Here is a 21,092-nt window from a genome sequence, read left to right as displayed (position 1 = left end):
TACCGCACTAACTTGTGAACCAGTGATGAGATTGACCAAACTTGCTATAAGTATATATTATGAAGCAAAGATGAACCGATTATATTTTGGCATCAAGAAATCAAATATCAAAGGTCAAGTCAGGTAAAAATGACACTTCAGAAGAGCTGAAGGGATTTTAATCAAACCTGGTACCAGTATGTATAAACTTCCGTCATTACATCCAGCTATGATAGATTACTTGTTTTAAAAAGGTCAAGGGTTAGAGAGGTTATATTATAACTCATGTTGATGTAATACCATTGGCTTATACGATTTGAACTAAACTAAGTACATGTTCCATGATACATATATACAGATGAGATATTGAGGTCAAATGGTCTTGAGGTTTTAGGTGAAAGTTAGAGTAAGCAGACTTAATGTGGGCATAGGGATATCCGTCCCAACGTCGAATTATGTCAAGTTTTATTATAAAACAAATTTTTACAGTTGTATTTTGCCAAACATTGAGCTGTAACCATGACCTTTGACTGACACAGACCAAAATGAAACGGTTTCAACCTTGGAAGAGGCGGATCCCAACCGCCAAGTCTAATCAAAACAGTCCCACCCGTTTTTGAGATATTTTATTAACAGAGAAAACACGCACAGACTGGACCGATGACAAATACCCCCAGCCAAATCTCATGGGGTAGTGGTAAATAATAATAATCACAAATAATAATATTAATAACAACAACATATTCATTGCCCATGCTGCCTGCCATATTATATTGGCAGTATCAGCAGCTGCAGGACGAATGTTTCACTGCTGGCGTAGGGATCTGCTTTGTGATGGCAATGGGACTCGTCCTGCTCTACCTCCTGGTGCTGCCTCAGTAAGTATGCTATGGTGAATAATACACGTTTGTGGGTCGTGTGAAACTTGTTTAAATTTACATTGTGGAACATTGAGGTCACAATGCACTGAAATATAATGCTGGTGTAACAATGATATGAGAACATTGAGGTTACAATGCCATGTGGAGAAGAATGATAGGTGTGTGTGTGTGTGTGTGTGTGTGTGTGTGTGTGTGTGTGTGTGTGTGCGTGCGTGCGTGCGTGCGTGCGTGCGTGCGTGCGTGCGTTCATTCACACATGCACTTCTTTTAATTGCTTTCTAGGAGTGAAGTGGTCCTTGTCCTGCTTGTCCTGTCTATTTGCTTCCTACTCGCCTGCCTCATGTACCTCCACCTGACACAGATCCAAGTATGAGAAGCTACCTGAACCACATGCAGCTTTATAATCACTTGATACTTGAGCATGATAGAGTGAGGTGGAGCATGATGCCCTTGCCAGGAAAGTTAGCGCAAGATTATCCCTCTCCCCCCCGCCCCCCAACCAATCCCCCTTCCTTTCTCCTCTCCCTCTTCCATATAATCTCCTCGATTCTGGTTATATGTTCAATATGCTGAAGTCTGCACCAGAAGGCTCTCTGGCTGAAGTTGTGAGCATTTTCAAATGAGAAGTGTTCAGCATCCTGAACAAAGGGATTGAGGAGGACAATGGGACCTTGTTGGGAACAAGGCAGTATCTTTATCCACCTTACTCTATTGTAAGTAGCCTATAAGAAAGATTATAGTTACATATGTATTTGGTTTTGTTTGGATATAGGAATGTTTGGCTGCATTAAGGTCCCATGGAAAATAAATATTAAAATCACAAATGGAGTTGAGTTAAGAAGGATCATAAGGGAGGGACAAGTTAGGAAGGAGGATGGAGACGAGTAGAGAAATTGTTGAAGTAACAAACTCCCTTCTTGTTGAAGCTTGTGAGAAACTACCTATATACATGAAATAATCCGAGTTATAATGTGTGTCTGCTGGTACAAACGGAAACACATCCTTCACTTTGATACAGAAATCATGACATCCAAACACAACACTTCCAAGCTGTATATGGATTTCTCAAATGGAAGTTGAACGATTGTGTGTGTATCACATACTGGCATTGCAGTGTTTCCCTGGATGCTTGACGATCCAGTTGCGAACTGGCATCTCTCTCTTCATCATCTCCCTCATCTCATCAGTTGCACAGAGCTGTGTGGTAGGTACAATTACCTTACAACATGTTAGGGCAACTAAGCATGGAGAGTTGTACTCACGTTTTATTACTATCATCTGCAGAGCAAGTCAGTGATTTCATAGTCAAAGAAACTAGCGATACCCGTGCACATGCACGGGATAGCAGTACAACATAGCTGGTAGCAGACGACAGACCGTACACGGGGAATGACAAAAATACGCATTGTGTAAAATGCAAGTGGTACTATGGAACGCCAAGACTTCCCAAACATTGTCGACATGTCCGTTAAGTGCCACAGCAATTTCATAGGGATCGTGTGACGGCGAGCCGAGTTTTTAGTGTGCAAGCTTGGTATTATAATAGAGATGTTGAAATGACGGTGGAGGGGTTAAGGATTGTCTTGTTTCTACAAGCAAATTCCAAACAAGTTCAGGCCACAACGAGTTTGAACCAGAGCCAGACTCCATGTTTCCCATTACAAGAAGCCGGACTCAGGGTGGTGCAGGAAGTATAGAGTAGTGATTTTGCTACTGACCATAACTTAGCATTAAGTTACCCCACTTGATGAAACTTGACCATAAGCTTCATATCTGGATACCCAACGAAGGTGTATTGACCGGATCAAAATCTGCGCTCATTAGGGTGGGGGGGGGGGTTGACCCTCCCAAATAGGTGTTTACTCTTTTCTCCGAAACTACGCACACAATTTCAATGAAATTTGACCACAACCTTCATCACCTGTGATGTATCAAAGCTTGGTCATGGCAATAAAAAAAAATCAGGGTCCAAGGGACTCTGATGGAGGTTTGAGTGACTGTTACTCCTGATCCAGGTGAGCTTTAGAATGTGCGGTCCTATTTTTACTCCTGTATCCATCTTGTCCACCCGCTGCATCTTCCCCTAATAACCCTCATTCTTACCCGCATCACTTGTTTGTCCAAGTCTCCCTCTAGTTTGTCATTCAACCCTGTTCTTGCCGTTTTCCACCCTCTCTCTATTCTACCTTTTGTTCTGTTTCGTCTTGATTCATTGTGTGTTCTAGCTCTTCCACGAACCTTGACTTTGATACAAAAACAAAATCGAAATTAAAGAGTTGGAGAGTTGAGCTGTAGGAGAGAAATTTCTTTGAGGTTAATCTTACTTCCATTTGAGCTATTTAGTGATAATGAAACCTCTACAAAAATATAAAACAAACCATTGTCCTCATAGTTTGGATTTAGTTTCTCAAAGGGTCTAACTTTATCTTTCACTGGTAAAAAATAATTTTCTAACTTGGAAAACCAGAAAACCATGTGAAAATTTTTCTTGCAGCTAGAAAGATTTTCTCTTGGTTTTCTTGATTCAAGAAAACTTTTCTTATTTTAAGGAAATATTTTCTTACGAAGAAAATTTTCTTTTGGCAGTGTTACTCGTAATCTTTTGGCAGTGTTACTCGTAATCTTTGTCGTCATCAGCATGTCTTCAATGAATAACACCTGAATTTGGAATATATGATTTATAAAATATATCATGTGACATCTGTTGCACTTTCATTTTCTACAGTTGTGGCTGAAAAGCAGTTTTTTTTTTTTGGTAAAAAAAAACGTTTGATACCATGATCGACAATTATATTCGAGACTAAAACTGTCATATTTGACAAATATTATGCCATTGGGTAGCACCCATGGGAAGTCATCTCTCATGAAAATTTCCCCAGAAGTAGGGTTGACAAACAGTATGTCTCTGTAACAGAGGATTGTTTCATAGCTAGATGAGGTCGAAGAGAAGGAAGACTTCATTCAAAGGGTGTTATGGGGTTGGTAGATGATCTTCAAGTTTGATCCATGTTTCCTCTTGATTGTGTGATAAACACAAAGCTCTATATCATATTTATGAAATTTCACAGTGGATTTTACTTTTATAGAAATGGATTGCATATGAGATCACCATGCCAACTGCAATATAGAGGGATTTATTTTGTTTGTGGATCTCATAATAAATAAACCAATACAGTCTATTACTCGGATATTAACGACTCATTTGCACCAATGCTATATTTTCTACCTGCGTGTTTGATCAGTTCACCTGGAATGGCCTTTTAACAATCACCATTTTTGTGCGTGGGAGAACTGTATTGGTTCTATGCCAGGTAATGCCCGCCTTAAGTGAGGCAGCCCCTCACCAATAGGTATCGTGGTCAGCCCATCACATCTGCTTGGTTTGGGCCAATCAAACTAGGTTAAATGCCGAAAAAACATGACGTTAATGACTGGCTTAAGAAAAATGGAAAATCTTTCAGTCTAAAAATGTCGGTATGTTTTACAAAGTACATTTAAGGCTGTTTTTCGAAAGTGTAATTTGTCTAGATGTTTGTGTTGTCAGGTTTTTAGAACTAGTGAAACTTTTGTTAGTCATGTTACAGGGAAGACTTTTGTTGTTGATTGTGAAGGTTGTTAGGGTGCAAGTCAAAGCAAGTTATTTATCTTCTCACCTGTGAAGATTGTGGCTTGCAATATGTTGGTAAGACATCATAATGTTTACATCAACATTTGAATGGGCATAGGTCAAGTGTGACTTCTGGTGTTAAAACGTATTTGTATCATCATTTCAATGAGGTAGGGCATAATTTTAGTCATTGTTCAATCCAAATTATAGACTCTGTTAATGTTTATGATTTTGACAATGAAGAGTATTGTAGTGCTGAGCTCGGACACAAAGAGGATTTTTGTATTAGGACCCTATGTGTGATTTATCCTTTGGGCCTATATGATAGGGTTCAAGGTACGGGTCTGTTTTTTAGGGTAATGTGAGTAGTAATGAGTATTTTGTTTATTCAATTAGATGGAGACCTCGGGGTCATGGATGTCGTAAGCAGTGTACTGCTCCAAGAGTTGGGATTTTAGATATAATTGATAGACTTCAATGTTTTTATGACGGGAAACTTTTTCATGAGTTTTATGTTTTTTGAGATCATGTTCCAAGCATTTTTAGCAAATTCATATGATATCTTTCTTTTTTAGTGGAGGCTTTTTGTAGCAATGTTCTTAAAAGTAGGTCTCCTGTCAAGAGTGATGTGAGTGGTGAGATCTTGATTTGTCAGTTTTCTGGCAAGCAAGTGGATAAGCTTCAGCTGTATTCAATTTTAAGAATTCCATTATCGAGAAGTTATTGCCAGAAAAGGTTAGGAGACGAGCCCCATTGAAAGTGGATTTCACTTTCACCAAGACTGTGGGCCAATCATTATTTATTTATGCTAAATGTCTTGAAATTCTTAGTATCAATGCAGTTAGGGATATTTTAGCAACTGACTGTCCATGTTCCTCTTCACCTTTTTGGTATGATCCATGTGGGCAAGTGATTTCTGGGGATTTGAATATTATTAGTAATAGTGATATCAGGAATCTTATGAAAATTGGAGCCAAATGTCGGGAACCAGTGATTCGATCATGGAGTTGTATTAGATCTTCTATTGTTTATTTTGTTTCTGAATTTGTTAGTAAAATGTGTAAAATGTTTAGGTTATCTATAAATGATTTTAGTACATGGTATGATGGGATTGTGGAAATTTTGGACAACAAGATTATGTTTTTTAGTAGTCGAGGCTTGTTTTCCCAGGATAGGTCAAGACCATTGTTGAGTAAGCTTAAAGTTCATAAGGATATTCAGAATATGCATGAAAAGTATATTATAGCTCTGGCAGAAAAAGCAGCTAATATTTTTGTGGTAGTTTGTAAAAAGTTTCACATCGCTGTTTTATTAAGGGAGTTAGGTATTGAGAGAGTTACTTTCACAAGTATAGGAAATAGCACATATGTTCCATGTCAAAAGCCTCTCCAAGACATTGTTGCTGAGCATCAGGAAGTTTTGAGTAATAATTTTAACATTAAATTTAATGAGGTAAATTGATGTATTCCCTGTTTTTTCTGGATCCCGAAGCTTCTCAAAACCCCATATAAGTTTAAGTTTATATCGGGAGCTAGGCAATGCACTTTGAAACAATTGTAAGTTCTGGTTAACTCAGGTTTATGAGTGGTTAGGGAGCAATTTAGGAAATATTGTTTATCAATTAATAAGAATTCTGGTATCAACACTTTCTGGAATATTAGTTCCACTTTCGAGTTTTTCGATATTAAATCTGTTGATGTTTTTGATTTTTCCACTTTTTTTTACAAATTTTGATTCAGCTCTGGTTAAAGATGCACTCTTTAGTGTCGTTGATAAAGTTTATAGCTCTGATAATAAATTCTTATGGATCAGGTTTGATAGGTCATTCTTTTCCAAGAAAAAGTGTTTGGGTTTTAACTGTATTGATCAACAAAATTTTAAAGATGCTGTTAATTTTATTTTGTTAACACTTTTGTATCTTTTTGTGGGGAAATATTTCAACAAACAAAAGGCATTCCAATGGGAGAGAACTGTATTTGCGGACATTTTTCTTGTTTATTGTGTGTTTTCATTTGTGCAGAAGTTGATGAAGGAGAACAAGTAAGGCTGAGCTAAAATGTTATCTTCCAGGTGTCCTTATATTGCTGATATTTGTGTGATTAATGTTAAGTTTGTTGATTGACTGATTCATAGGATTTATCCAGAAAGACTAATAGCAGATAAGAGTAGTAATGATGGTGTAGTGACATATCTGGATGTGTTAGTTAGAGTTGGAAATAATTGTTTTAGTACAAATGTGTGTCATAAGGTTGACTATTTTAGTTTTCCTGTTGTGTTGTATACATTTACATCTAGTAATTTACCATTTAAGATTGGCTGCAATGTGTTTTCATCTCAGCTTATTAGATTTGCTAGAATTTGTTCTGTTAAGGATGATTTTGTGGTTCGAGCTAAGAAGATGTATTCCATCATGTTATAGAGGGGTTATTGTGCTAAGAGTTTGAGTCGGTCATGTGTGAAGGTTTTTAGATGTCATTGTAATCTCTTGTTTAACTTTGGTTGGTTTCCGTGCAGACAGGTTCCCGTCACATTGGAAATTGTGAAATAATAATAAAAAAATGGGTAACTTTAAAAACATAATTCATGAATTAAAACGGAAGTGTGTCGTGAATATTTACTGGAAATTGATCTTCATTATAAATAGAGGGCCTACGTATTGTTGTGTGTGTTGGTGGAAGGAACACTGTGTACATTCTGTCGAATCCTATCCAGGTTCCTCCTGATGACCCCATCTGTCTGTTTGTTCCTCCTGATACTGCAGTGCTGTATTTGGTCAGTTAATTGATTTTGCACGGAAACGCCACAATTGCGATGATCTGCCCTTTTACACATTTACACCTATTTATTAAAATGCAGGGATTGCTATTTATATAAGGCCTCCGGTAAGCCATGCCAGCCTGTTGTTTTTAGTTCTCATTCTTTTGCTGGGGCTGGCAGGATGGCCTAGGGAGTATGTACACTTGCATATAAGCTGTCTATCCTTGGTTTAAATCCTGAACAAGCTATAAACTGTTACCCCAGTGATTCACAGGCAGGGTGATTCATCAATGTGTGCTATCCCTTGGATGGGCGTTAAACTGGGCATCCCATCAACTACCATTAGTTGGTGGACTTTAAAGATCCAACGGTGTCCTTCACGAAGAGTAGGCAAGCTATCGCCGGCACCTTGGACAAATTCCAAATTCCTGCACTAACTACTGCTCGGAAGGATGGCAAACTGCCCAGCATGATCTGTGTCCTAGAAATTGCTTCATCAGAACCAAAGCTCGGCAATACAGAGTGGTACATCGGATCTGATCTTTTGCTGATGTCAGTGATCCATGCGGTATCTCAATCGTTTTCCCGTCTCTATAAGACTAGACTACTTTTTATTTTACCCTCACCTGCACAGGTTCTCATGACATTTATCCCAATGGGCGTCAGTTCTCATGTAAATGTGTGTATTTGGATTAATGTGTCCTTTAAATGTGCATGTGATTTGATGTGGAAACATTTTGCAGTGCAGAGACAGTTGAATCCTGATGAGCTGCTTCGATGTTTAAGGTCTAGCACAAAAGAAAAATTAGATAGACCAGTTCAATCCTGGATCCAAATACTATTTCACCAATTAAATGGCCCAACTTGAGGACACTGAGCTGGCCTACTTACCTTTGAGCTGTCTTGTCTGGTTTTGTAACCTGTTGAATTGGTGCTTTGCATTCTGGAAAGGAAATTTTGTCAAGACAGGGGAAAAACACCGTTGTTTATTTTGCTTGCAGGTGGTGTGTCTGCCCTGGGGTCAGCCAATGCCTGGCAACATCAGCGTTGTGGGACAAACTGTTGTCAGTAATAGTTCGTGGTGGGGTAGTGGGGGTGCGGACCAAGCGAAATGGAACGTGTGTGATGCAGTGGCCTACACTGAGCTTGCCTGCTTAAGTGGTTCCCTTACAATCACAGCATTCATACATCTATCTTCTTTGCCAAAGCTTCTGCTACTGGCTCTGCTCACAGCACCGCATCTGCTCATGCTAGAGCTGGGAGGCTATCGCCATGTATTCTGGTAAGCTAAATGCTCGATCATGAATGACACTTAATCAATGAACTTGAAATAAAGAATGTCAATTTTTCGACACCAAACTGATTAAATGCAGATCAAGCAGTTCCTACATTTTTTTTTAATTATCCATTAAAATTAATGCTTTTGTCAAGTTAAAAAAAGCAAAGGACAACAAAACTAAAGGTAACTCAGATTAATAAAATACAGTAAAAGTGTACAACAGATATCATAAAACAACAGTAATATTTCAGTAGAATGGAAAACTACAGTAGTTTAGTGGATATTCATCCATATTTGCTTCAGGCTTCCAAATGGATAAATAGAAAACATATCCTTTCTCCAAAATGAAAAGGCAATGGTCAATTGCAACCTCATTAACATGTCACAGCAAAATGCCTTCACTCCCCTTCCTCTTCCAGTATGCATTCATTCAGCAACACCCTCATTAACCCATCAAAAAGCAAACCACTTACTGTTAAAGCTCCACTCCTTTTTCACACTTTGCTACCACCTCTACGACCACATCCCATTGTCTCTGCAGTCCTCTCTCCATTACTTACAAATGGCTGCTCAACTCCATTTCATTTTCTCTAAACCCTTTTGCGACCTACCCATGACTGTTCCAAGTCTTGCATAAATGTCCCCAACATATCCACCTGTTCCCTTTTATATCACATCCTGTCCCCCACTAAACTTGTCCCTGTTTGTTTCATCTCCATTTATTCGTTTTCATTCCTGTGTCATTATTTTAACCCCCCTCCCGTTGCTCTTCTGCTCTTCCATGAGTCGAGACAATTTATTGAAGAAAACTATCATCCCACATGTCACCTAATCATGTTGATCACAAGAGAAAACTAGAATGGCACTCGGTAGAGCAAGCCTGTTCACTCTGCCAGCCTGAACAGTTTACGTTTTGTTTCCCACTGATAGGCTGGATCGGGATCCGAATCGAATCGGCTTGTTCTAGTTACCTACGTAATCATCCACCAAGTTTCGTCTGAATTCGTCCATAACTTTTTGAGATATCATGCTATATATCATTTTTGGAAATCACTTAAAAACTTGAGTATCAGAATCGAGATCCAGATAGTCATCAAATTCTAATCAACAATTTTCAAATTACAACTATTGATTAAATCACAGCAGTAACAGAAGTAGTCGCAGCAGCAGCAGCAGCAGCAGCAGCAAGAAGAAGCAGAACAGTATTATTAATGTGGACAGCTTTCTGCAGCATTAGTCAGCTAATAGAGACTTTCTTGACACACAGAGGAAACAAATTGCTCACATGTCACACACCCAACCTGTCCACCATGTTTCGTCTGAATCCCTCAATAATTTTTTGTGTTATCCTGCTCACAGACAGACAGACAGACAGACAGACAAACAGGGGAGAAAACATAACCTCCATCCACCTTTGGTGGCGGATGTAAGGAAGGGGAGTTGAGGGTCAAAATGATTGAAGCAAGGCTCTCTGATGCTGTAAACAAACATCCTTTAGTACACAGTAAACAACCAAATGCCACAGTTTAAATTATGCAGTCTCCCAGACTAAACGAAAGGGAGGAACAAGACAGATTCAGTGGACATCGGAGAAAAGGTTAACCCCAAAGAGTACTTCATTAGAAATTGCAATTAACTGGTACCTGACCACTTCATCTTTTTAAGGGATACTTTACCAGAGTAGAATAGATTAACAAACATTACCCGTATTAAAACAAAGCCAGCTATTTGGCCAAGTGGTTTAAGATTTCCTTCTTTTTCCATTGGCTGGTGTCTGTGTAATTTCTGTGGCTGCCCCCTCTTGCCAACATGCACTTGACAAGCATGGTTAGTATGCCAACACCCCTCAAGATAGGTTTAGGGAAGCCTTTGGAATGGAATGGGATAGTTAACAGTTTCTATTTTACCTGGATAAAAATATAATTTTCAAATTGCGACTATTGATAAGATCGCAGCAGTAACAGGAATAGCAGTAGCAGCAGCAGGAAGAAGAAGAAGAACAGCATTAATTATGTGGACATCTTTCTGCAGCATTAGTCAGCCAATAGAGACTTTTTCTTGACTCGCAGAGGAGATACATTTCTCATATCCCAAGATGAATGCATATTCATGAGATAGCTTTGATTATAGAGGTACAGAAATTGGCATAATATGGGCATTTCTAAAATATGAATTCTTTCCTAAAAGATCAAACAAATAATTGCGATCTGAGTTTTCTGTGCACCGTTTGTTCATTGTGTGTTTTTTTACAGGGCTACCGGAATGTATGCCAGGGCGTTTGAACCCACCATCACAGTCCTGCTTTCTGCACTTGCAATGGGAATGCATGCACGGCAACTCGATCTGAAACAGCGTCTCGACCACCTGTGGGCTTCACAGGTGAGCCCCGAGAATCGACTCAATTATCATGTTATGCTAACTCAGTAATGGAGAACTTGAGTCAAAAACATCGACTGGACTCTGTATTTTGTTGGTCTCAGACTTGAGATGGAAGGACTCGTACTCAGGAATTAAATAATTGGATTTGCACCCAAACTGCATTTGGAATATTCTCCCGTGATTGAGAATTCAGACACACAGATATTTCTGAATCTCTGTATAACGATTGGCTGTGTAAAACCATGACTCCAGAAACGATTTTTTTTACCTTATATACATGGGTTGTGTTCCATTAGTAAGTGGCTTGTTTAGCACTCTCTCAGCAAGCAGATTCAAAGTGCTTAAGGAAGCACTTCAACGGAACGGAGCGCTCGGCACTGCTTGACAGCATCGCGGTCTCCATGTAAACAATACCATTGTGGTACTCGAGCAAATGCTGTCTGGGCCGTCGTTTACCATTGATTTGATCCTCCAGTGACAACTTCTCCAAACGAACGTATTGCGTTCGCAGGGCTACAGAGTACGAGGAAGAGGGAAAGAAAGATAAATAAATGGGAATCAGAAGGAGCACCCCCTGCCAAGCTTATCTGTCGACCCTACCATTGTTTATTTTGGGGAGGGGTTTTACATGTTTGTAGATCTTGAAGCAAATTATGATGAAAAGTAGAAGTAAATATTGAAGTATGAAATGCATGTTTCAATAATACTAACAGAGTACCCACCCAATTGTTGGGTAGTTTACGCATCACTTACTGAAAAATTAATGTCTGTTTCTTGCGAGAAGACTACTTTGATGTTTTTGCGGTGTGTGTTTAAAGAGGTCTAACGGGTCAAAAGGGTGTAAAGGTCCAAAGAGTCTAAGTGGTCAAAGACGTTGATGGGGTCAAAAGGGTCAATAAGAGTCTAAAAGGTTTTAAGGGTCGAAGGGTATGTTCAAATGGGAGGGGTCTAAGGCCTTTACAGGATTTAAAAAAAAAGGTCTTCTGGAGTCTAAGGGTCGATAGGGTACAAAGGGTCAAGGGGTTTGAAAGGGTCGAAAGAGTAATATGTTCGAAGAAAGGGTAATATGTTCTAATCGTGTGGTAATATGTTCTAGGAAGGGGTAATATGTTCTAATAATATGTTCTAAAGGGGTATAAAGTTCTAAAATATCTATGAAATCTTAAGGTGTTGAAGGGGTCTTCAAGGTCAATGAAGTCTGAAGTTGTCTCAAAGGTCTAATGGGTCTAAAGGAATCTAAGCAGTTCAAAGGGTGTAAATATATTGAGGGTTTAATGGTAATAAAATATCTAAAATGGTCTCAAGGGCTCCAAACGGTCTATTGCAGTTTAAAGTGTCTATGGGGTCTAAAGTTCTAAAGGGTATGTTCCATTAGTACTGAGGATTGAATGAATCTAAATAGTCAAACGGGTTTAAAAGGTCTATGGGGTTTCAAGGAGTCTGAAGGTCGAGATTGGTCAAAGGGGTCTAAAGGATGTAAACTCTAAAAGGTGTTGAAAGGATCAAAAATGTCTTTAGAGTTTTAAAAATGTCTAAGATATGTAAAGGTCCAACCGGTCCAAAGTGGTCGAAGCAGTCTAAATGGTATAAACTCTAAAGTTTAAAAGGTATGTTCTAACAGACGTGGTCACGGTGCAACTGACGTTCAAACAGTACATAATAGAGAGGAGGATGAGATTGGGACCATACTCTGTGCAGAGCGTTGGTGCTGCTTCTGCAGTCTCCTTGGCTATTGGGCACAATCCTGGACGGATCGCCACTCCGACACAGGATACCAGCAAGCTGGCACTCATTTTTGCCGACCTCGGAAGGATGACAGGCTGAGTTAACCCCACCTGGTATTAATTCAACAGCTGAGTGGGATTTAAACTCAGGACCCTAGGATCCAAAGCCCACCACCCTAACCATTAAGCCAACACCAAACGTATGTAAAAGAGAGACTTAAGTTAAGCAAGTGTGGTCATCCACAAACCATCGGAAGGCCATCACGACCCAAGTTTGGGTCACGACCCTGGGTTTGGGAACCTCTGATCTAAAGTTTTAAAGATACGTTCAAATAGATGCCGTCATGGTGCAAATAACGTTCAAACAGTACGAAATAAAGAGATTTGAGTACGTACTTTGTTGTGTAACTTTTCTCCACAAACACAGACACAAATGGCTTTTTATAGTATTGAAGATTATGAATATACATAGGGGCATGTCTCTGAACATTTCATTGGTTGTTGTATTGTTTTGAATCAGACTACGGCAGCCCTTTTTGCTAACATAATGCAGCACCTCTCGTAATTGCTTACTCTGCTTGCCGAGCGGCTCGGCGATTGGCTTACAAACCGGTTGATATGGAATGACTGGCTTGGGAAAGCAATAACAAGCTGCTTGCTAATGGAGTGCACCCCTGGTTGATGAAATAGGCTTGTTTACAGTTTTTATTTCACCCAGAAAAAAATAACATTTTCAAATTACAACTACTGATTAGGTCGCAGCAGTAACAACAACAGCGATGAAGACAATGGCAATGACAATCGCAACAACTAAGCAATGACAATTGCAACAATGACAAAATTGCTAAGTTCAGAGGCAAGGTGTGTGTGTGGTGTGTGGTGTGTGATCTTTATTTATTATTTCCATATGCGAATTTCAGAAGGAGGAACGGAGTGTTCTCGAAGTTTCATTCCGAGGACTCTTTTCAGGATCGTCACTGAACCCCGGACAGCTTCCAACTGTAGTTTGTTTTGACTAATATTTCCAGGAATGGTTCTTAAGATCTCCATGAGGTCCTTCTTCATCATTCCCATTGTTCGAATTTTCACCGGTTCAATTTTGGCACTCTTGAGATTTCGGGATCTTTTGACTTCATTTGTTTATGTCCAATATGTACAACTATTTTTTGTACTTAGGTCTCCCTGCTCTTTCATAGTTCTCCCGGTTGTCAATGTATATCTGTTGACATCTTTTATCGTTTCTGCAATCGTTGGGGCTGCACTTGTTGCAATCTTTGGGGGCTGTATTTCAGTTTCATGTGTAACATTTTCTATTCACACCTGTCTTTGAAAAAAATTTGCTCGGTGGGTTAGGGATACCTTTTCTGGCTTGTTGTGTTTGTGTTTGTGTTTTTCGGTAGTCTTTTGGATTTATTTGTCTGTTGAACTTTCCACAAACTCAGCCAATCCGACTGTTGTCACACTGTACACTTGTTTGAGTTCCATCAGACCACTACCTCCTCGTCTCGGCAGGTACATTCACGGGATGCATTGATTTTTGTGGAACATTTTGTGGATGGTGAGTTTCCTTGTTTTGATATCTAGTTTGTTGATTTCTTCTGATAAGATTTCTTCTTCTACTTCTTCTTATTCCCTATTATTTCTGAGGTTGATCAATGGGTCCAGGGCCAGGCAAAACAGGAGGGGTCAAAGGCTGTCATTCTGAAAGATCCTGCATCTTATCTTCACCCCTGGAATTTTGATATTTCCTTCTGAGTGCTGCAATGTATTAGTCATGTTCCAGAGCTCAATTGCTTACTTAATCAGTTTGATTATTTGAGGGTTGTTCTTGAACAGTTGCATGCATTTGATCATCCATGAATGTGGAACACTATCAAAAGCTTCTTTGTAGTCTATCCATGCTGTAGACAGTTTGGTTCTTCTTGGTTCACAGTTTTTGAGGATATCCTTGTTAAGTTGTCAGTGGTCTGTTGTTTCATAGCATCCTCTCTTACATCCCTTCTGCCCTGCATCAAGGCCTCCTTCTTGTGTTAAATGGTGGTAAAAAAATTCTCTTTTGATTCCCATCAGAAGTTTGTATGTTGTTGGTGGACAGGTTATTGATCTATACTTGTGAGGTACTTGGGTTTCTTCAGATTTTAGGATGAGGAAGGTGTTACCTTCTGTGAGCCATTCACCCATTACCTTTTCCTTTTGGATAAGTTCGTTGAATGCTCGAGCATCATGATTGTGGAGAGCATCAAGTTGCTTCAGCCGGAAATTTGGAATTCCATCCAGACAAGGGCTTTTAAAATTCTGCATTTTTTTTGTTGTTTTTAAATTTTGTTCTTCATCAAATATCATTGGGGGCATTTCCTTTAGGTGTTGCTTTTTCTTTTCAAGTTTCAACATCAACCAACAAACAACCATTCTTTTTTTCCAACTTCAGTGCCATCAACCATTCTTTTTTTACCAACTTCAGTGCCAACTCACCCCGCTCACCCCTCACTCTCACTCTCAAAGCAACTATCCCACTCTTCTCCCTCCAAGCCTCCCTCTCACCTCTCTCAAAAACTACCCCCTCACCTTTGTCCCATCTTTCATCCCCCTCACTCATCCTTCTCAAAGTTGCCCCCCTCTCATCCACAAAGCTGTCTCCTTCCACTGCCCTCTCACCTCCATCTCTTCACTCCACCTCCTCAAACCCTCAACTGCCTTCTCCCCCCTCGCTTGTCCCGCCTCACCCCCAGCACCACAGAGCCTTTTCTCCTCCTCATTCGGCCCCCTCCCCTAGCTATTCTGCAATCCCCACACTCTTTCAACAACCCTCCTCACCTCCCCTCCTCGTCCCTTGTCCTACCCTCCCCTCCCCTCCCCCCCCACCCCTGCACCCAAAGCCTCCTCCCCTACCTCTTCATTAACAGTGTGGACCTCAAAATATCCGGGGCCTTCGCTCAAACCTTTCAGATCTTTACATACAGGTTGCCACTGACAAACGAGACATAATCTGCCGAACATAAACTTTCCTCCCCCAAGACGTGTCTGACTCCCAAGTATCTCTCCCTGGTTACTCCCTCCTCCGGTATGACAGACCTGAGCCTCGTCCTGGTGGGAGAGTTGCTCTCTTCATCAAAGACTCTATTCCTCACTCTCCTTGCACTGCCCTCACTCCCCCACACCCCCAGGAATACCTCTGGCTATGGCTTCCCCTCCACTCCCACCTCAGGTTTATATGTGTACTCTACCGTCCACCTAACAGTGGTGACTCGATATACACCTCACTATCCGAAAACATGGACCATCTTCTATCTTCTCATCAAAACTCTCTCTTCCTCATATGTGGTGACTTCAATTGTCATCACGCCAGTTGGCTTGGTGTGGGTACCTCTCTCACCTGTCATGGCACCTCAGCAAAAGTTTTCTGTGACTCATTGGGACTGACTCAATCGGTCGACTTCCCGACCCGGATCTCAACCAATCCATCTCTTCTGGATCTGATTTTGACAAATTTCCCTGACAATATCTGCTGCTCTTCCTTCGTTCCAATCGGTTCTTCTGACCACGTCCTTGTCAGTGTGGACACCTCTCTGGCTATTATCAGAGAACCACCTCACCGCCGTCGAGTCTGGCATTTCACTCAAGCCGACTGGCAGGGTCTCCAAGCAGCCATCAAACTTATAGACTGGTCTCATATCGCTACTTTCTCAAACATCAACTCATCCTGGGAATTTTTTCAAAGAAAATTGCTCTCCCTCATGCACAGATTTATCCCCTCTCGTCTTCAGTTGTCCAACCCTTCCTCCCGCCCTTGGATCACTGAAGCTTGTGGTGAGGCAGTTGTCCTGAAACAACTTGCCTTTGCCTCATGGAAAGCAAACCCAACTGAGGGCAATCTCAGTTGCTTCCGTAAAGCTCGGAACAAGTGTGTATCTACCCTCAGGAGAGCCAGAAAACAACATCTTTCTCATCTCAAGTCTGAACTCTCAAACCTCTCTCCCTCCTCAAAATCCTGGTGGCGTCTAATCAAATTTGTTTCTGGTGTATGTTCCCCCTCCATCCCTCCCTTACCTAAAATGGCCGCACTGCTGATACCGCACGTGAAAAAGCTGTATGTCTAAACTCGGTGCTTGCAGCTAAATCTTGTGTCAAAAACCCATCACTTTCTCTACCCACCTTACCCAGTCGCACACTACTGTCCCTGGACTCTGTGTCCTTTTCTCCTGACAAGGTGGAGAGTTTGCTGTCAAACCTCGACTCAGATTCTGCAACCGGTCCAGACGGCATCAGCCCACGTGTCCTCAAAGCCTGCTCTTCTGCTCTTGCTCACCCTCTCTCTGTTCTATTCACCCTCTCATTTGCTCAAGGTGATCTGCCATCTGCTTGGAAATCTGCAAACATCACTGCCCTGCATAAAAAGGTGCAAAAACAGATCCCTGCAACTACAGACCAATCAGCCTTCTCCCAATCATCAGCAAGATTATGGAATCCATCATCGCTTCAGACATTAAATCCTTCCTCTTCTCCAATGGCTTGATTTCTGATCATCAATTTGGTTTCAGACCAGGTCACTCTACCCTGGATATGCTGCTTCTTCTCTCCCAACAATGGATGGAGGTCCTCAATGCCAGACAGGAAATCCGAGCCGTATCCCTGGATATATCATGTGCTTTTGACACAGTCTGGCACCTTGCCCTACTCACCAAACTCTCTTCCCATGGTATCCAAGGCCATCTCCACTCATGGCTCGCAGACTTCCTCTCCTGTCGCAGTCAACGTGTGGCCCTAAATGGAGTTCTTTCATCCCCTCTTCCTGTCCAGGCTGGAGTTCCTCAAGGTAGCGTTCTGAGCCCTGTTCTTTTTCTGGTTTTCATCAATGATCTCTCTGACTCTCTGGAAAATCCTCTTTATCTCTTTGCTGCTGACTCCACCCTCTGCCGTACCATCGGTCATCCCTCAGACCGGCAAGCAGCAGCTTCTTCGCTCACTGCAGATCTAGATAAAATCACAAACTGGTCCAACACGTGGAACATGTCTTTCAATCCGGACAAATCTCACACTCTCACTATGTCTCTCCGAAAGGACCGTTTAGAAAATCCCCCCATCCACTTTCTGAACAATCCTCTGGAAGAAGTCCTTTCAAGCTTCTGGGTCTCACTATCTGCCATAACCTTTCCTGGGAAAGCCACATTTCAAACCTCGCCTCCAAAGTCAGTCGCCAACTGGGAATCCTCCGTCGTGCAAAGTCTTTCCTCGGCCCGCCTGAGCTCCTGACCACTTACAAAGCTTTTGTCCGTCGCCTGATGGAGTACTGCTCTCCCCTCTGGGCTGGTGCTCCTGCCTCCCCCCTTTCTCGGCTTCACGCTGTCAAAACCAAGGCATTTCGGATCATCGGCATCTCCCGCAATGATGCTGAGTCTTTGGGCCTCTCACTCAATCACCGCAGGTTGGTCGGTGGTCTTTCTGTCTTCTACTGTCTCTGATGATTGGGAGAAGGTTGTTTGGTCTGTCGTTGCAAGGATCGATTTTTGCACCTTTTTTATGCAGAGTGGTAATGTTTGCCGATTTCCAAGCAGAAGGCAGATGACCATGAGCAAATGAGAGGGTGAATAGAACAGAGTGAGGGTGAGCAAGAACAGAGGAGCAGGTTTTTAGGACATGTGGGCTGATGCCGTCTGGACCGGTTGTAGAATCTGAGTCGAGGTTTGACAGCAAACTCTCCACCTTGTCAGGAGAAAAGGACACAGAGTCCAGGGACAGTTGGGTGCGACTGGGTAAGGTGGGTACAGAAAGCGATGGGTTTCGGACACAAGATTTCGATGCAAACACCTAGTTTAGCCATTCAGCTTTTTTACATGTCGTGTCAGCTGTGTGGCCATTTGAGGTAAGGGAGGGGATGGAGGGGGAACATACACCAGAAACAGATTTGATTAGATGCCACAAGGGTTTGGAGACGTGGAGACAGGTTTGAGCGTTCAGACTTGACATTAGAAAGATGATGTTTCCTGGCTCTCCTCAAAGTAGACACACATTGGAGCAAAACAAGAACAGCAGACATTTTCTGGGAAATTGGTCAAAATCAGATTCAGAAGAGATGGAGTACCATTGGTTGACATCCTGGTTGGGAAGTTGACAGATTGTGTCAATCCCAATGAGTTACAGAAATCTTTTTCTGCAGAGGCATGGCAGGGGAGGGAGGTACCCACACTCATCCAACTGGTATGATGGTGTGAGCCAACTGACAAGTGTGGGCCGTGCATGGAGAGTGAGGAATGGAGTTTTTGATGAAGAGAGCAACTCCGCTGCCAGGACAAGGCTCAGGTCTGTCATACCGGATGAGGGAGTAACCAGGGAGAGATACTTTGGAGTCAAAGACGTCTTGAAGGAGGAAGGTTTATTGTGTATGTAATCCAACATACTTACTAAATAGTGCTTAATGGAACATCCTTTCAGATTACCAAATTGTTGGGGATCAATCACATCTGTAATATCCTCCATCACACAGTCAGCCAAAAAGCTCTCAAAGACATGAGCGATCACAGGTGTAATAGATAATGGTCGAAGCTGATCATATTTCGTGACTGGGGTGGTTTTAGGAACCGGACAAACAAATGCATTTGTCCAGGTGTCAGGGAAGCATCCAGATACGAGGCATAAATTTTAAAAAGTTCAGTTTAAGGTTCAGAAAATTAATATGCAAATTCCTTGAGAAATCGCAAGGGGAAGTCAGAACGACGTTCAAATGGAGTAGACGTTCATAAACATGGTAACGCTCGATAACCAGGGGAGGTGATGGGGCTGGCAGGGCTAACAGCTTGGTAGGGCGGCAATAAAGACAAGTTTAAGGGAGGAAGAGTGGAACAAATTTGGGCAAAATAGAAATCGAGTTAAATTGCAATTTCATTCATTGACTTGTCATTATCGGAGAAGCGTAGAGTTCGTTTATGCAATCCAGTTATAGGTCTAATTTGTTGATGCCACTTTCCTGGTTCTGATTGCTTCAAATGGTTAATCTTGCGAATAAAAAAGTTCATCTTTGCCTGTTTAATTTCACGTTGAAGTTCACTTCGTGGACACCGGTAGGTGTCAGACCCTCGTCTAAAAGCCATATCACGCTGAACCAAGAGGCTATGAATACTCTTGGTTATCCATGGTTTGTTATTTGGACAGCATCGAATCATAATTTGTTTAAAGTGTTGTTTAAATTGATCATTGACGAACTTATTAAATTGCTCAGTCATAACTTTACCATGACAATCAGTAACCATTGACCAATTTTGTATCTGCATAATCCATTGACCAAAAGCATGTAAGGAGGAATCGTGGAATCTTTACACTGACGTGGCTGTGGATGAAATAATACTTCCGCTGAATGATCATTAGTTGTTGTTGTTGTTGATGTATAGCTCCAATTCCTGGTGTTGGCTTAATGGTTCGGGTAGTGGGCTTTAGATCCCAGGGTCCTGAGTTCAAGTCCTGCTCAGCTGTTGAATTAATACCAGGTGGGGTTAACTCGGCCTGTCATCCTTCCGAAGTCAGCAAAATGAGTGCCAGCATACTGGTATACTGTGTCGGAGTGGCGACCCGTCCAGGATTGTGTCCAATAGCCAAGGAGACTGCTTAAGCAGCACCAATGCTCTGCACAGAGTATGGTCCCAATCTCCTATAGCCTCTGACAGTTATTTCAAACAAGCCCGCGGCATGGAGACAGCCGATTGATCTCCCAGGAGCGACCCAGAGATCCCCCACATCCAGGATGGTGTAGCACCTCCACACCCCCTGTGAGAGAGGGAGAGACAGGCAGAGACAGGGAGAGAGAGGAAAGAAAGAAAGAGAAAAAACACCGCAAATTTTTGATGGGGAGGATTTGTGGATTTGGGGTAAAAAAAAATTAGGAGACTTGTAGCTCATCATGTGCACCTCTTCCTTTCCCCCTCCCGTCCCCTATCCTCCCACAAACACACACACTCTCATATTCATCGTGTGATCGACTCAGTTACGTACCACTTGGCAAATTACTTTGGAGCTTTACCAAAAATCTGGTCGAGCTCCAGCTTTGCTTTAATTGCATCCTTAACCCAATGTGCACTCGACTCCACAAGGTGCTGCAAGCTGTCTCAAATAATGATCTATTTGATTATGAATACCATTCCAAAAACAATGCTGAGCCCTAAAGTTGTTTTGCAGACGCACATGCTCAGCACGACGATTCAGCACCGAATGGCGTCAGGCAGATGGAAGGTCACCCAAAAAGGGAAGATCCCTTTTATCCTTCCCCAAAAGGGAAGACGACTTTCCTTGCAGCCTTGGCACCTGCTTGTTATTTATCCCCACTTGTGTCGATTTTCGATTTCTTGATCTTTTCCTTTTCTCTTTCAGGCTGTTTGCAATTGTGTTTCTCCCAAGGTTTTATGTCACTTTCAAGATAGCGTAGATATATGCACATTCTCCTCTGACCTGTTTAGCCTGCGTTTGAATCTCGACGAAGCTATAAACTGTCATCCTGGTGT

General features: G+C 41.7%; 1 protein-coding gene across 6 annotated transcripts in view; it reads left to right on the top strand.

Moving 5' to 3' along the window:
- ADCY1 (adenylate cyclase 1) overlaps positions 1 to 21,092 on the top strand; it is a 290,414-nt gene that overhangs the window by 218,935 nt on the left and 50,387 nt on the right. For all 6 annotated transcript variants that reach the window (XR_015061083.1, XM_085892788.1, XM_085892787.1 and 3 more), the window contains exons 11-15: positions 760 to 857; positions 1,143 to 1,227; positions 1,975 to 2,064; positions 8,226 to 8,506; positions 10,756 to 10,882. Coding sequence is in view for 5 of the 6 variants with exons in the window: in XM_085892788.1 (XP_085748914.1) it covers positions 760 to 857; positions 1,143 to 1,227; positions 1,975 to 2,064; positions 8,226 to 8,506; positions 10,756 to 10,882 (681 nt within the window). In the remaining variant the exon portion in view is untranslated. The remainder of the gene's footprint in view (positions 1 to 759; positions 858 to 1,142; positions 1,228 to 1,974; positions 2,065 to 8,225; positions 8,507 to 10,755; positions 10,883 to 21,092) is intronic.

This window comes from Eptatretus burgeri, chromosome 8, assembly GCF_056783735.1.
Source record: "Eptatretus burgeri isolate ZD-2024b chromosome 8, Ebu_testis_v1, whole genome shotgun sequence".
NCBI lineage: Eukaryota > Metazoa > Chordata > Myxini > Myxiniformes > Myxinidae > Eptatretus > Eptatretus burgeri.
The sequence above is the reverse complement of the archived record's forward strand: the minus strand, read 5'-3'. Positions and strand labels throughout refer to the sequence as shown.